This window comes from Triticum aestivum, chromosome 3D (assembly GCF_018294505.1).
Source record: "Triticum aestivum cultivar Chinese Spring chromosome 3D, IWGSC CS RefSeq v2.1, whole genome shotgun sequence".
In the NCBI taxonomy this organism is placed as follows: domain Eukaryota; kingdom Viridiplantae; phylum Streptophyta; class Magnoliopsida; order Poales; family Poaceae; genus Triticum; species Triticum aestivum.
The window spans coordinates 396,140,103-396,155,061 of NC_057802.1; the positions used below are offsets into that span (position 1 = coordinate 396,140,103).

The following is a 14,959-nucleotide window of genomic DNA, read 5'->3' on the forward strand; positions in this document are numbered from 1 at the left end:
TACATGTTTTGCATCATGTTGCTTGTGCATTTCTCGTTGTTGATTGTGGTTCCGCTTGTTTGTGTTCTTGTCCTGGGTAGAGCCAGGAGACGAGTTCGTGAACGAGGAACCTGTTGAGTACGCTTACGAGGATCAAGCTTTCGACAACTCTGAGAACCTTGCAGGCAAGATGACCACCCCTCGAAATCACTTCTATCTTTGCTTTGCTAGTTGTTTGCTCTATTGCCATGCTCCGCTACCTATCACTTGCTATATCATGTCTCCCATTTTTCCATGTCAGCCTCTAACCATCCTTTCCTAGCAAACCGTTGTTTGGCTATGTTACCGCTTTTGCTCAGCCCTTCTTATAGCGTTGCTAGTTGCAGGTGAAGTTGAAGTTTGCTCCATGTTGGAACATGGATATGTTGGGATATCACAATATCTCTTATTTAGTTAATGCATCTATATATATTTGGTAAAGGGTGGAAGGCTCGGCCTTATGCCTGGTGTTTTGTTCCACTCTTGCCGCCCTAGTTACTGTTATACCGGGATTATGTTCCTTGAGTTTGCGTTCCTTACGCGGTCGGGTGATTTATGGGACCCCCTTGACAGTTCGCCTTGAATAAAACTCCTCCAGCAAGGCCCAACTTTGGTTTTACCATTTGCCGCCTAAGCCTTTTCCCCCGGGTTTTCGCGAGCCCGAGGGTCATCTTTATTTTAAACCCCCGGACCGGTGCTCCTTCGAGTGCTGGCCCAAACCGAGCGATGTCCGGCGCCCCCTGGGCAACCAGGGTCTATGCCAACCCCACGTCTGGCTCATCCGTTGTGCCCTGAGAACGAGATATGTGCAGCTCCTATCGGGATTTGTCGGCACATTCGGGGGCTTTGCTGGTCTTGTTTTACCATCGTCGAGATGTCTTGTAAACCGGGATTCCGAGACTGACCGGGTCTTTCCGGGAGAAGGTTTATCCTTCGTTGACCGTGAGAGCTTATGATGGGCTAAGTTGGGACACCCCTGCAGGGTATTATCTTTCAAAAGCCGTGCCCGCGGTTATGAGGCAGATGGGAATTTGTTAATGTCCGGTTGTAGAGAACTTGTCACTTGACCCCAATTAAAATACATCAACTGCGTGTGTAGCCGTGATGGTCTCTTCTCGGCGGAGTCCGGGAAGTGAACACGGTCTGTGTTATGCATAACGTAAGTAGGTGTTCAGGATCACTTCTTGGTCATTGCTAGATGACGTCCGTTCCGTTGCTTCTCTTCTCGCTCTCTTTTGCGCAAGTTAGCCACCATATATGCTTTTGCCGCTGCAGCTCCACCTCTTTGCACCACCCTTTCCTATAAGCTTAAATAGTCTTGATCTCGCGGGTGTGAGATTGCTGAGTCCCCGTGACTCACAGATTCTACCAAAACAGTTGCAGGTGCCGACGATGCCAGTGCAGATGATGGGGTCGATCTCAAGTGGGAGTTCGACGAGGAACGTGGTCGTTACTATGTGTCTTTTCCTGATGATCAGTAGTGGAGCCCAATTGGGACGATCGGGGATCTAGCATTTGGGGTTGTCTTATTTTCATTTGGATCTTGACCGTAGTCGGTCTATATGATTGTATTTTGGATGATGTATGATATTTATTTATGTATTGTGTGAAGTGGCGATTGTAAGCTAACTCTTTATCCCATTCTTGTTCATTACATGGGATTGTGTGAAGATGACCCTTCTTGCGACAAAACCACTATGCGGTTATGCCTCTAAGTCGTGCCTCGACACGTGGGAGATATAGCCGCATCGTGGGCGTTACATAGGGCTATCTGCAGATTCTAGTAGTGCACGCACCACCTCGTGCACCACGATCTAGCCGCCACCACCACCGTTTGCGCTTCATCCTGCCGCGCCCGCGGCTCGGTGAGCATTGCCTCTGCTACGGCGGCGGTGTCTTAGAGCCAGACGAGGCAATCCTCCGATGTCCTCTGTCGCTCGACATGCCCGCCGAAACGTGGCTCTAATGCCAATTGTTTCCCGGAAATCAGCTCACTAGAGCTCCTCTCGTCTCTCGAGCTCTCTCTCCTCTCTCTCACACACACAGGCGCGCATGAGAGAGATGGTGCACTGCTAGTCCTGGCCATCTCAGGCCCGGCCCTGTCGGCCCACCCAGGCCCGGCCCTAAAATCCAGGGCCTAGGCCTGATGGGCTTGCCCATGGGCCGGGCTTGGGCCTGAGTTTTGAGCCCACCAGCAGGGCCTGAACGGGCTTGGGCTTGGCATATTGGCATTTTAAGGAAGAGGCCCGGCCCACGGCCCTAAGCCCTAAGGGCTTTTCAGGGCTTTTTACCAGATGGGCCGGGCTTGGGCTTGAAAAGTAGGCCCAATGGTAGGGCCTGGGAGGGCCTGGGCCTCAGTTTTCTGCCGTGGGCTTTTTCAGGCCCGGCCTGGCCCGGCCCATAGCCAAATATATGCACTGCCCACAATTCCTACATGTTTGTGCCATCCCACGAGCGAATCATGTGCGCCATGATAATGGCTCAAACAGGTGAGCCTACGAGCTACTCCCATGTGCACCATTTTATAGGACTCAAATCTCATCTAGCAAGGCATTTTGTGAGTGGAGGAATGTATCATGCAGCTTAGCCACTAGTTGAGTAGGAACATTATATGTGTTTTTTTTATTCTTGCATGCAAAGATTCAATGCGCATTGAAAACTAAAAATGAGATGGAGATGAGCCCTCTAAATTGGAAAATCAAAAGAGTTGAGATAAACCTTGTAACCAGAAAGGAGGGAGTAGAAGGTAGCTGTCCGCCAGCGGAGTTTCCAAAGCCAGTGAAACAGGGGAGAAGGCATAAAGTGAAACACAATTTCGGTTATGATGACTCGACGATTTAGATTCATCCATCGCGTCGCAACGGCTCAGAACTTTCCCGTCAACTGGAAGGAAGCCAAAGCGATTTAAGTTCAGTTATCCTTTGGCAGACAGTCTTATCTGCGATGTAAAATTGTTTAACCGCAGGGGGGGGGGGGGGGGGGGGGGGGTCATATAACCCAATGCTTGAGGAAGGGGAAGCCAAGGACTATCCTTATCAATCCAAATCCCGCTAAGATCCTGACACCAAGTGTTAGAGTCGACGAGCAAACATCCCACATGTAGCGGCACTGCGGCAGCATGGCAACAGCACTGGCAGGCACTTGCGAAATCCTTCTTACCACCGGAATCAGCCACCATAAATATGACATAAATCGGAAGAAAAGTATGCAAGAATACAAGCCAGATAAACTTATTTGATTTTTTATTTATATATAGCAAACATGTGACTCACTTGGCTTGTCCTGCCAAGTTATTAGGCATACTATCCTAGAAATGTTTTTGCGGTCCCAACAATCCATTGAACGCTTCCCTAAGGTGAAGAACTGAAGATGTAGGATCTGAGGTTTCTCGGGAATAATAAAGATTAAAAGATGAACTAAACAATATCCAAGGCAAAAGAAACTACTGCAAAAAAAGGTGGGGAGGAGATGTGCTAGAAAAATGAACTAAACAATATCGCAGCCGAGCGAGCAGACCAAATCAGCTTGCTAAATCTGAAGAGCGGAAGCAATAGAATCTGCCAGGCTGAGAATTTCAAACGGCCGCCTGTCCTTGACCGCTTCAACAGTGAGAGGGCACGAGTCGGTAATCCAAAAGTGGCTCAGGGCATGCTCCGGACCCTCTGAAATTTTTACAATGACCAAGTTGGTAAGTATAATCAAGAAAATGCAGAAAATTTATTTTTAACACAAAAGTGCTGAACTAGCAAAAGCTCTTGAAATTCCATTTGCGCAAAGGTGCTTCCACCATCGTCATGTACACAGAGGTAAGTATGGGCACGCTCAGTATTTTTAAGTCCTACCACAAGACCCTCTTCCACGGTTTAAGTTCTGCATCTGGCCCGCTTGCCAGGACAAATGAAGCATTGTACTCTGGGCTATTGGTCGCTTCTCAGGCTTGTAAATAACTTTCAATGCATCGAACCACAAAGCTTTCCTTGGGTAGTGCTTCACACAAAGTGTTTTGAACAGATGATTTTACTTGCATAAGGAAAGGTTACGGGGAACGATGCATCCTAATTGCCTCAATGGTGAATTAGGATGTGAAGAATATAACATTGGAGTTGAAACCTTATAAGACAGTTATTTGTGTGAACAGTCAAAAGTGGGTTCTCCAAATTGGTGTCTCAAGGTGTTAGGACAAAAGGGAAAACCTTGTTTTTGCCACTCCAGCTTTTGCCCACTTTGGACAAAAAGATACATAACATTGGAGTTGAAAACATGATGCAGCTCCATTGCATTAACAAGAAAGTAGGATGCAAGGAAAATCATGAGATTTTATGTGTCGCTGTAGGAACTGGAAGCCTTCTTTCTTTCATATCTTTAGGATTTCATCCCATGCCAGCCAAAAGTTGGACAAGTTTGCAGCTAGAAGTTGCCTTGGCAAAAAGAAGAGAAAAATGGTTTTCCCTCTAGGGCGAAGGACATTTCATATGTAAACTCCTTGGAAAAGTCAATAATTCAGTTGCTCAGTCAAAGATGTATGGTAGGTGAAAGGTTTGACAGTGAAAAAGCTAAGAAAAAAGAGAAACACAGGTTTGCCAACCAATTTGACCAGCTGTTCTAATTCGGTCACATGCTATTGAAAGGGTATCAGCTGAGAAAGAAACAAACTTGTCCATAATCATATTAATTCCCTCTGAATCTCTGATTCAGGAGCAATAAAGAGAATATTATTATTATTATTATTATTATTATTATTATTATTAAGGGAAACCTTTTAGCATGCTAATATTATGAAGCTAATGACGGGTACATACCTCCATTATCAGGCTTAAATTTCTCCCATGATTTGTTGGGGAAAATGCCATGTGTCACGTACGCACTAACCTTTGCTGCTCCATGAGCAGCCAACACTTTCTGCACAGGAAACTAGAGCATCAGCTTACACTCTTGATGAAGTATGGTAAAAAATACATAATTGAGAAATAAATTTATTCAACCACAAGGACACATGAGTTGAAGATCCACAATTAATCACCACAATAAAAGGAGATTTTAAGCCATAAACAAATTTCATTACCTGGCATTCAATCAAAGTACCACCAGACTGCACTAAGTCATCCACTATAACAACATGACGGCCTCTAGCATCTCCTTCTTTTATACGCACAATTCTTTGATCACCTTCTCTAACTTTGTTGCATATAATCTATTTCAAGACATTTTGCGGAAACAAGTCATTATTCAATAAATAGGTAAGAATGACAATTCCATTGGTGTTTAGAGGTATTTGGACAGAGCATATTTACCATAGGAAAATGTTGAAGTTGCTTATAGAAGCGCTTCCATGCGCCGTCATCTGGAAAAGCTATGGCTATCTGAAAAACATATTAAGGAGTGTATCAGACTGATACCATATAACACTGTAAATTAAAACCTGTTTTTCTTCATTTACTTGGGACTCGGGCGTACTCACATTATCAGAATCAGGTAGCTCCTGAAGCCTACTTTTCAACAAGGGGATGCCACTCTCGAAACATGGTAAGATTGCGTCTCCAAAGTAGAATCTCTCCTGATGTATTGTTGAACACAAGTTTACACGTATTAATTTTTTTAAAGGAACAGGTGAAGAACTCAACTGGATGATATGGACGAATTTCACTTACCTGCAAAGCATGAATATCAAAAATCACTAAACTGGTGGGTCCACCTCTGGATATTGGTATGTGTGACAAGCTTCTAGCAAGTGTAAAGGCGGTTGCGACATCTCCTTCGTCTTCCATACGCTCGGAAGTCCCAGTTGGGAAAAATGGCAGTATCAAAGTAAATGAAGCAATGAACAGCTTTGGCAGATTATATATAATCGATATTTGCTCAAATATGACACCAGGCGAGCTGAATGATGCTAAGAAAGCAACATGTCGCCCACGAATGTTCTGCGCATTTGGTATGAACAAATCTGGGAATCCATCCGGAAACTTCCTGAAAAATTGAGCAGAAGTTAACAGGAGAGAGAAGTTTGGCGTACTTCTACTAACATTAAATAAGTTGCTGCAGAGACAAATTTAAAAGTAAAAAAGTCCTCGTTCCTGCCTACTCCTAAATTACCATGATCAGAACATTGCGATGATTTACACTATCAAATCTACGTCCCGTGATGGTGCCCATGAGCAATCACGTATATGCTACTAAATCAGTTTTTGGGCCATGACAGGCGTTTGTGAAAGTAAGTACAGTTTCTACGCGAATTGTAGTATCAGTTGCTAGACGATAAGTGGGTAACATGCTTCTGTTCTCTCAAGTGCCTACTGGACAGTAATTGAGTTAGATCCCCTCCATGAATTATCAATTGAGATGTCTTCAGAATGTTTCCACTTTCCACCCACTTTGGGTATTTTTGCATAACATGATTTTCCCATCAGTTTGGGGAAGAAATGTCATCCTGATGCACTCTGCAAGTTTAAACGAGCCGACGCCAAAATCATCACATCTGCCAATTTTCCCTGAATTGAACTGCGCCAATCGAGAGACTTCCCTCCGACAGATTGAAAGCTTGGGGCTCAAATTGTGTGCCCAGAGAATCCGATATTCCGGAGGCACCAAATAAAATTCAAACACCCAATTAAAGAGAAAAACAGAGCAACGCAGTACTAGAAGTGAAGAGGGAGCTCGGGTGGGACCTCCAGGAGATGGTGCAGAGCTCGATGTCGTCGTTCCGGGCGGCCACCTGCTGGGCGAGATCCCTCATCTCCTCGCAGTGGTAGAGCAGGATGCTCTTCTGTGCCCCGGCGCCGCCGGCCATCTTGGGCACGGCCAGCGGCTTGACGTCGGGGTGCAGCACGTGGAGGCCGGTGCCGTTGGCGGTGCCGACGCCGCGGACCCCGCCGAGGTGGAGGCTGGCGTGGAGCCTGCCGGAGGCAGCGGCGGAGGCGGAGGCGGAGGCTCCCGGGGAAGGCCACGGGAATGCGAGGCTGGATTTCGGGCTGGGGTGCGCGCCCGGGGCTGGGGTTTTGGCGCGGAGAGCGGCGGGGGAGGCGGAGGCGGAGGCTGCCGTTGCCATCTTCGGTCTGCCTCGCCTGTCACGCGCGCCGGGAGGGGGAGGACTGGTTCTGATGTGGCAGGTGAACAGGCCGAGGGGGTGCAGGTGCGCGCGGTAGTTTATGTACTGCGCGTGTTTGTTTACCGTGGGAGAGAATTGTCGGGGTTGGACAGAGGTCAGAGGAGAGCGGCGTGGGCGCACCGGCGGCGGACGGTGGGTCGTCTCGTTTGGGTAGGTGCGGTCCAGGGCGGACTCGCGACCGGGGAGGACGGCGTGTGCCCGCCGGAGTGCTGGTGCGGTGTGGTCAGCCGATAAGGATCCGAAACGTCATTTTTCTGTTGTTATGTTAATAGGATTCGAAAAAAAAACATAACAAGTGTGATTCCCTAAAAAAAGAGTGTGATTCCGATTATCTAATGGTTTCTTCTCATTTTATGGTATATTGTCTTTTTTAACCGGGATTATCCCCTTTTCATTGCAAAAAAATAAAATAACATGCTCCTACAAATACAATATCAGAGTTTTGGTATAAAAGGCGTGAAGGAGGAAGAAGACAGTTCAAAGCACTATCAGAAAAGCCACCACTACGCACTACCCAAAAATCAGGTAGCACCACAGATAACACTAATCCTAACACCACAAAGCAAGCTCAGAAACCACAATCGAGAGACCACTTAAATCGCGCTTACAATACTAGATTTTTTGCTAGCCTTGCAACTCTCTACAATTGTATATTACCTGCCTCCAACAAATTTCTGATGGAGAGATAAATACGAGGGCCGGGGAAACCGGTCATAGGTGAGGCATTTTGTTTACAGGTTGGATACAAGGATAATCTAGGATACCCGTGGAACGATTACTGCTCGGAAACGATCATCGAAGCACGCAGTTGAAGTCTGCCGGTTTTTTCTGTATGTGGTATATTTGATGGTTGTATTCAGCTGAAAAACGACATTCCAATCGGACCCGTAGGCAAGAACAGCAAAAGATAAGATAGCCATCCGGTAAAACTGAAGTTGTGAACTTTGCATTAGGCAGAGGTCGCAGGTCCTGGCTCCACAACTTCATCAAGTTCATAGTGTTTGCCTTCAATGGCTCTGCTCCGATATTCAAAGCCTGCATGTCCCTGCTTTTTGGATACGTACATAGGAAAATAAAGACTTGCAGCTTGCAAAGATATCATCAAAGAGGGTTTTGATCCGATCATCATCTTCTCGGAAGTAGCTCTATTGTAGGTGTTCCAAATGGGGAAATGCCCTTTGGTACCTGATATGGAAAAATAATAATAATAAAAGTCAAAAAAGTTTAGAAGACTTTTTAGAATAAACTTGACTTTCTTTTGCATCAGTATATAAATTTTCGGGAATAAAAACTACTGTTGACTTTGGGGTAAAAAAAAGCTTATTGATCTATACAAGAAACTGTTCACACTATTTAAGCCCCTTTTTTGCCCGAAAGTCAACGTTTTTTTCTTTCCGTGCAATTTTTTACGAGTACAGTGGAAAGTCAAATTTATTTAAAGAATATTTTTAGAATATATTGAATTTTTATATAATTACTTTTTTAAAATATATGGTGTATATACACCCATGAACCGAACATTCATGTCCTTGGCCCAAGTGACAGCCGTTAGACCAACAGTATAGAAACGTCCTCCCTGCCGTCGGAAAGAATAAGTTAAGCAAAGAATTGCCCGATGTTATTAGGATAGACATCAGTGCCGAAACCGATCCCCTCTACGTCAAACCGCTCCTGCTACAGGGCAGCAAAAGAAAATATGTTGAGATGTTTCAAGTATATCACAGGAAAAAGGAAAAAGTATGTAGGGTTTCCGAACCAATTTCTTATTTTCGTAGCATCTCTAGTTAGCACAACATCTTGAAAAAGTTTCCACAAAAAAATAGTTTTTAAAGTGAATTTTAGTCCTCCGTTTCCGTCTGTACATGGATTTGACCAAGAAGGATTTGTAAAAAAAATTCAATACCCAATATACTTCATCTTACTCACTGGAAAATAGGTATATCAGCCAGAAAAGAGTAGAGGTTGTCCAATTGACCGAACAAATCAGGTGTTAGTCTCCTGCTAAACAAGGTGGAAATGTCTTTATTTCTAAAATCTTGGACAGTACGGTCCTGAAAGTTGCAAATGTCATAGAGTTGAGTCACACAAAGGAGTTTTCCCTAGGATTGCGTCTTTCCAAAGTTAGGCGAGGTTGCCAGAGTCGTATAGAAAATGCCACTTTCAAAATTGCTTTCCATCAAGAAGAATCATTAAATTTAGTTCCAATAGATGCAACAGTTTGCTTCCGCATGTTATTTAAACAATAGTTTGCAATAGTACATCCCCTATGTTCTAACTTCCACCACCATTTAACCAAAAGGCCAGTGTTTTGCTTTGTAAGAACCCCAGTCCTCCTTTATTTTTAGATGACAAATTATAGTCCGTTTCACTAGATAGTATCTCTTCTCAACATGGCATCCTTGACAAAATATCTTCTTCTAGGCTTGTCTAGTTTTCAATAAGGTCTTGTTAAACAAGAACGTGGACATGTGGTAAGAGGAGCTGCTAGAAAGGACATCATTTAGTAGGATATTTCTACCACCCATGGACACAAGATTCCCTTTTGTAGGCATCAAAGTGTTTTAAATATTTCCCTTCTAAGAAGTCCCAGTGAGAGTTTTTCAAAAAAGAGTAACTGATAGGGATACCAAGATAATTCATAGGAAAATTTTAAGGTATTGCTATATCTCATAAACTATCTTAGCAGATTTTGAAAAAAGGTGTGATTTTACTTTAGTACAAAGTGTAATTTGCATATATAATTTTTCACCAAGTTGCACTTTCCTGACAAAATGCAAGTCACAAAACTCGAGTTGTACTTTCTCGAAAATTATAGTTAACTATTTCAAGAATGCGACCTCGAAGTCGCATCAGATTTGTAGAAGACCACATACAGTGCCATTACAGCCGCCCAGACCAAGCATGCACAATGCACCCCAGCCGAATACACGCTGCAGACTACTCGCCACCCTCCATCTCGTCCTGCAAGAGAACACATCACCCTTGATAAAAAGGGAGAATATCACATGGGAACCAAGTCTTAAGAAAACTTTGTGGAAACCATGTTTGACAGTTTCAAAAAAAAAACTTAAGAAAAAGCATGAGTTTAAGAGGGTGATGCTTTGTTGCCATGTGGAATTTCAAGTTGAAACACATTACCATTTTACGAGCAATGAAAAGAACAAATTCAACAATAAATAGTGATGTTTACTGCTCGGCACTATTCAATATTGATTTTATTGTTTTCATACCTCGTAAATCGTAATACTTTTTTTCTAGGGTAAATGGTAGTGCTTTTGAACTTGGGAATTTCACATGCTAATATAACATCACACTCTTAACATCCCGTATTTTTTTTGGAAACTTCAAAACATCGTTTTTTTAAGCTAAACATCCTCCGGCTCTTTATTCATTAGGCGCTAGCATGTCTGACTGCAAACAATCTATCAGCCACCCAGGGATTGTGTCATACAAGTGCATAAAAATAGAAAGTTTTAACGAGTGCCTAGCTAGACAGTGTGCCGCCATGTTAGTCTGGCGACACGCAAACCGTAGCCTAAATCCCTGAAACAAAGTAGACATCTCCTTCATCTCCGTAATGAGGTGAAAACACGTCGACCTCTGAGGTACCTCCCAGAGCCGCTGGTCTCTTGACAGTCCGTCTCCACCACCACTTGCTGAAGGCCCATGTCACGTGCCATTAGGATCGCGTCTCTGCATGCAAGTAGCTCAATGGATAACGGGTCAGTAACCCCGTCATATCGTGACCCTCCAGCTCTAACGAGAGCTCCATGATGTTCTCGAGCAATGAAGCCCGCTCCTCCACGTATTAGACCCATATCCGTAGCACCATCGGTGTTGATCTTTATCCATTCCTCCTCCGGTGGGAGCCACCTGGGGGGGGGGGAGGGGGCAGTAGCTTGGGTCTTCTTCCTCTCGGGGATCTCAAGGGCCCTGATAATCTCTTCGATGATCACCATTGATTTGACCGGCTGATACACCAATTCACCATGAGTGTAGTTGTTCCTGGAATGCCACACAGCCCACATCACGGTAATCATAATAGCCGCCACCTCCTTCTTGTATAGTCGTTGATCTAACAGATCTCGAGACCATGAGGGTGTAGTCGTGGTATATCAATACCAAAGAAACGTTCTGCTGCCTCCCAAAAACGTCTTGCATGGTCACATTCCATCAACGAGTGAAACAACATTTCGTTGTCATGTCCACACATCGGGCAATTTGGTAGCTGCTTGATATGCCTCCTCTAAAGCTCGCCATAGGACGGCAAGAGATTCTTTAGCACGCGCCACCAAAACACCCGGATCTTTGGAAGCACATTGATTTTCCACAAAGCCTTCCACATGGCCGATTCACCAGATGATGAGCCAACTGTCTCAGTCACCTGTAGCTTAGTTTGCACCTCATGCCTGTATGCCGACCTGACCGTGAAGAGGCCTGACTATTCTCTTGCCCATGCCCACACATCCGCCCCTCCCACACGCAGTCTTGCCATGGCAAGAATAGCTGCCGCATCGGGGCGTAGAAAGTACTCCGAACGAGCTCCGTATCCCATTGATTTGACACCGGGTCAATCAGGTCCGACACTAATTGGATTGAGTTTGGCTTGAGAGCTCCCATCGGTTTCATCGATATGGTGCCATCTATCCATTGATCTATACATCGTTTCCACGTAATTTTCGTCGATTTTCACCGAAACTTGGTTTTCATGTGATATTCTCTCCTTGATCAAACCGGCATTGCGCCAAGCTTTGTACTCCCTTCGTACATGGAGTAGCACCTCCTGCAACGATACTGCTATCCCATCAACGGCCATGGCGTTCGTATGCCCCCACAAGTGCCACAAACACCATTAGACCAAGATCAAGCAGGTCCAAACATTCCTAGCCGCCCCGCTCCCAATCAACTTTTGCCGAACCGGGGTCGCGCGCACTGCCGGCTGCGGCGAGCACACGGCGTTTGGGGGGTTGGTAGGGACGACTAGTACAAGTGGGTAAAGAAAGGAATAGCCCAATCTTTCCACATCATGTCCACCTGTAGCGTCGGCGTCGTACAGCAGCAGCAGCAACCGGTGAGGCTGCGTTCGTTCAATTTCCTTCACGGTTTGTCACGAGCGACGTCGACTTACACCATTTCCACGTTCTTGCGATTACTTTTCCGCATTGTCCACATGAAGATTACACAGAAATTTCTTGGATACTTCATTCACCAGGGCACCAAACAAGGAGAAAACACTTCCAACGGTCCTCAGCTTAAATTACTGCATTGCATTTTTCTGGAGGAGACGAATGATCCAGCGGTGCTAGCTAGTACTATTTCCAGTATTGGTTGACACCAAGAGTGTGCACTCGAACAGTAATTATCCGTTGGGATTAATTGCTTTAGTTCAGAGTGTCTCTGACGATCCAATGCGCGCCAGATAATTGCAGGCGTACAGCTAAAGCTCAAGCTAATCGGAGCCTGACCGCCGGCACGGCCGGCTCCACCACCCGGAATATGTGGACGCGGAACTCGGCGGCGCCGGCGAGCTCGAAGACGCAGCAGTCCCCTTCCTCGAGGCAGTTGCCGCGCGCGAACGCGCACCACCCGCGCGACAGCCGGTCCCTCGTGCTGGGGATGTAGAGCGCCGCCCACGCCTTGCCGTCCGGGTCCCGGAGCACCATCTCCGTCTTCTCCCGGGGGAGGTGCTGCCTCGAGAACCCCGTGGGGAACCTCTGCACGCACGAGCGGACACATCGACACGCGTCACATACGGTCAGGCATTCGGCAAGTTGACGAGCGGGCTAGCTGCTCGGCCGGCGCTCACCATCATGAAGGAGTAGTAGACGTGCATGGTGCTCATGCGGATGACGCAGTACGGGAGCGACGACCGGAACGCGCGCGCGAGCTCCATGGCTCGCTGCCGCTCGGCGCTCGCCACGGGCCGCCGCCGGGACACGTACCCGTTGTACTTCCTCACGGAAGGGGGGATGCTGGCCGCGGCGAGGTCACCGTGGATGCTCCGCGTTTTCACCGCGCACCCGTCCTTGCTCCCGGCTGGCAAGCGGCCCGGCGAGAGCTGCCCCGACGCCGGCGGTGCTGCGGCGATCAAGCACAGCGGGAGCTCGCCGGCGCCCACCTCGGCCTTCATAGGGCTGGGAGGCCCGGCTGATCCTGCAAGACCGTTACATGCATTGTGTTGAACGGAGCACATCGCCATTGCGTCTGAAAAAACAAATCTGAATGCTATGTACCAGAAGGAAGAGAAACAGAGGGAACACGTACCATTTGACTTGTCCAACTCCGGCATCCGATCGGAGCACGCGACTTGGGGCAGCTGGTACGGGACCAGCTCCATGCCGGCCGAATCATCCACGGCCCGCGACGCCGTCCTCGGCCGGCCCCGCTTCCTGCGCGGCCGGGGCGCGTCGCCGGCGAGCAGCAGGTCCTCCCGCTCGCACGCGGACTTGTCGAACACCATGGCGGCGAAGCTGGTGCCGCCGTCGTGGCGGAAGACGAGGAACTCCAGCTCCCGCAGCGCCTGGTCCTGCACGAACTTGGCCCAGCCGGCGGTGAAGAAGGTGCCCTCGGCGGTCCGGCGGATGACGACCTGCCACGTCCGGCCGCTGGGGCCCTCCAGGGTGGCCGCCATGGACGCCTCCTTCAGGCCCTTGGCTTTCCTGGACGCCTCCCAGGGGATGTGCTTGCAGAACTTTGGCGGGATCTTCTGCATTTCCGTGCACGCAATGCATGGACGAGTCATTTTGAGAGGACGCGACATATGTGCAAACTTTCTTACACTTCGGATCCATCGATGGCATTGGCATGCAAGTTTTTTGTTCTCGGTATTTTGATCAGTTTGGCAAACGAAGTTAGAGCTAGAAGCCTAGAACACATGCAATGCAAGACACCACGTACGGGAAGGAGTCATTTACATGCATGTACCCGTGAAATCGTGAATGGTGCACTCACCAGGCGCTTCTTGAAGTCGCCGATGAGCACCTTGAAGAAGTGCGGCCGCCTCTCCGCCGACGCCAACGGCGACTGCCCCTCCGCGGCCGGCATCTAGGGATCGGAAGTGCTTCCTGAAGGTAAGCACTCACACCGCGATCAGCACCCGCGTGCTGTGCCTGTGCCTGTGCGCGCGCGCACCGTAGCAGGGAGGAGGCGATAAGGTTAAACCTGCCGAGGGCACTGGAAAAAAGGGCGAGGAATTAACCGCGGCCGGGGAAAGAGACGAGAGAGCTCGGCTTTTGATGGGGTGGTTTTTGGCCGTGGCCGGCGATCGGCCTCCGTGGAGCGCGCGGTGTCTGATTTCATTTCACGCGCGCGGTGCCAGCTGATGATTAAACTACGCCAAAAAGCCCCCGGAAACCAGGGTGCAACACACCGTCCCACTCGGCCACTCCCAAGCCAAAATGCTCATTTCACTGGCTCACCGGCCATGTGGCCCTACCATGCACCCTGGGCCCAGGCTCCAGCGAGTGCACTTCGCTTTTATTTTTTGACACCAACCGTGCACTTCCGCTCATGGAAACCTTGCTGCATGCAACGCGAGCGGACGCGGTCGTACATGTCAAATGCATGCCTCTGTTTTTCTCAGGAAAATACCAAAATACATGCCAATTATTTTTTCCCCAAGTTTTTACTTCTAACGTAGATATGTTGAAAAACATCTAAATGTGAATTAGACAAACTGATGTTGAAAACCAAGCGTTATATGAAGCTAATAGCGTTGACTCCAGCTCAAAACTGCATTTTATTTTCCACGAAAAATACCGTATTCCATAACCTTGGTACGGCGTGCAGTTCCTCTTTCCAACGACAATGTTTGTAAAATGAGTCGAACATACATAAAGT

At 47.5% G+C, this 14,959-nt stretch overlaps 2 protein-coding genes across 3 annotated transcripts; both read right to left on the reverse strand.

Annotated features, from left to right (window-relative positions):
- Window positions 1-3,243: 3,243 nt before the first annotated feature.
- LOC123079138 (ribose-phosphate pyrophosphokinase 3, chloroplastic) lies at window positions 3,244-7,308 on the reverse strand. Its single transcript, XM_044501820.1, has 7 exons — window positions 6,681-7,308; window positions 5,667-5,982; window positions 5,477-5,572; window positions 5,310-5,378; window positions 5,081-5,209; window positions 4,818-4,917; window positions 3,244-3,680 (listed from the first exon to the last, which is right to left on the reverse strand). The coding sequence occupies exons 1-7, from the start codon at window positions 7,058-7,060 to the stop codon at window positions 3,547-3,549; spliced, it is 1,224 nt and encodes a 407-aa protein (XP_044357755.1). The 5' UTR covers window positions 7,061-7,308; the 3' UTR covers window positions 3,244-3,546.
- Window positions 7,309-12,297: 4,989 nt separating this feature from the next.
- On the reverse strand, window positions 12,298-14,389 carry LOC123074738 (B3 domain-containing protein Os01g0723500-like). 2 transcript variants are annotated; one of them, XM_044497501.1, is made up of 4 exons: window positions 14,072-14,389; window positions 13,385-13,823; window positions 12,927-13,273; window positions 12,298-12,834 (listed from the first exon to the last, which is right to left on the reverse strand). In XM_044497501.1, the coding sequence occupies exons 1-4, from the start codon at window positions 14,162-14,164 to the stop codon at window positions 12,565-12,567; spliced, it is 1,149 nt and encodes a 382-aa protein (XP_044353436.1). In that variant the 5' UTR covers window positions 14,165-14,389; the 3' UTR covers window positions 12,298-12,564. The 2 variants fall into 2 exon arrangements, with proteins under 2 accessions (XP_044353436.1, XP_044353435.1); XM_044497500.1 differs by having other exon boundaries at window positions 13,385-13,826; window positions 14,072-14,388.
- Window positions 14,390-14,959: the final 570 nt, after the last annotated feature.

Coding starts and splice junctions, on each gene's coding strand:
- LOC123079138 (XM_044501820.1), bottom strand. CDS start 7,060: ATGGCAACGGCAGCCTCCGCCTCCGCCTCCCCCGCCGCTCTCCGCGCC. Junction 5,983..6,680: donor CTCTGCACCATCTCCTGGAG/GTCCCACCCGAG, acceptor TCAATTTTTCAG/GAAGTTTCCGGATGGATTCC. Junction 5,210..5,309: donor AACTTCAACATTTTCCTATG/GTAAATATGCTC, acceptor GTCTTGAAATAG/ATTATATGCAACAAAGTTAG.
- LOC123074738 (XM_044497500.1), bottom strand. CDS start 14,164: ATGCCGGCCGCGGAGGGGCAGTCGCCGTTGGCGTCGGCGGAGAGGCGG. Junction 13,274..13,384: donor GGAGTTGGACAAGTCAAATG/GTACGTGTTCCC, acceptor ACGGTCTTGCAG/GATCAGCCGGGCCTCCCAGC. Junction 12,835..12,926: donor TCTACTACTCCTTCATGATG/GTGAGCGCCGGC, acceptor TCGTGCGTGCAG/AGGTTCCCCACGGGGTTCTC.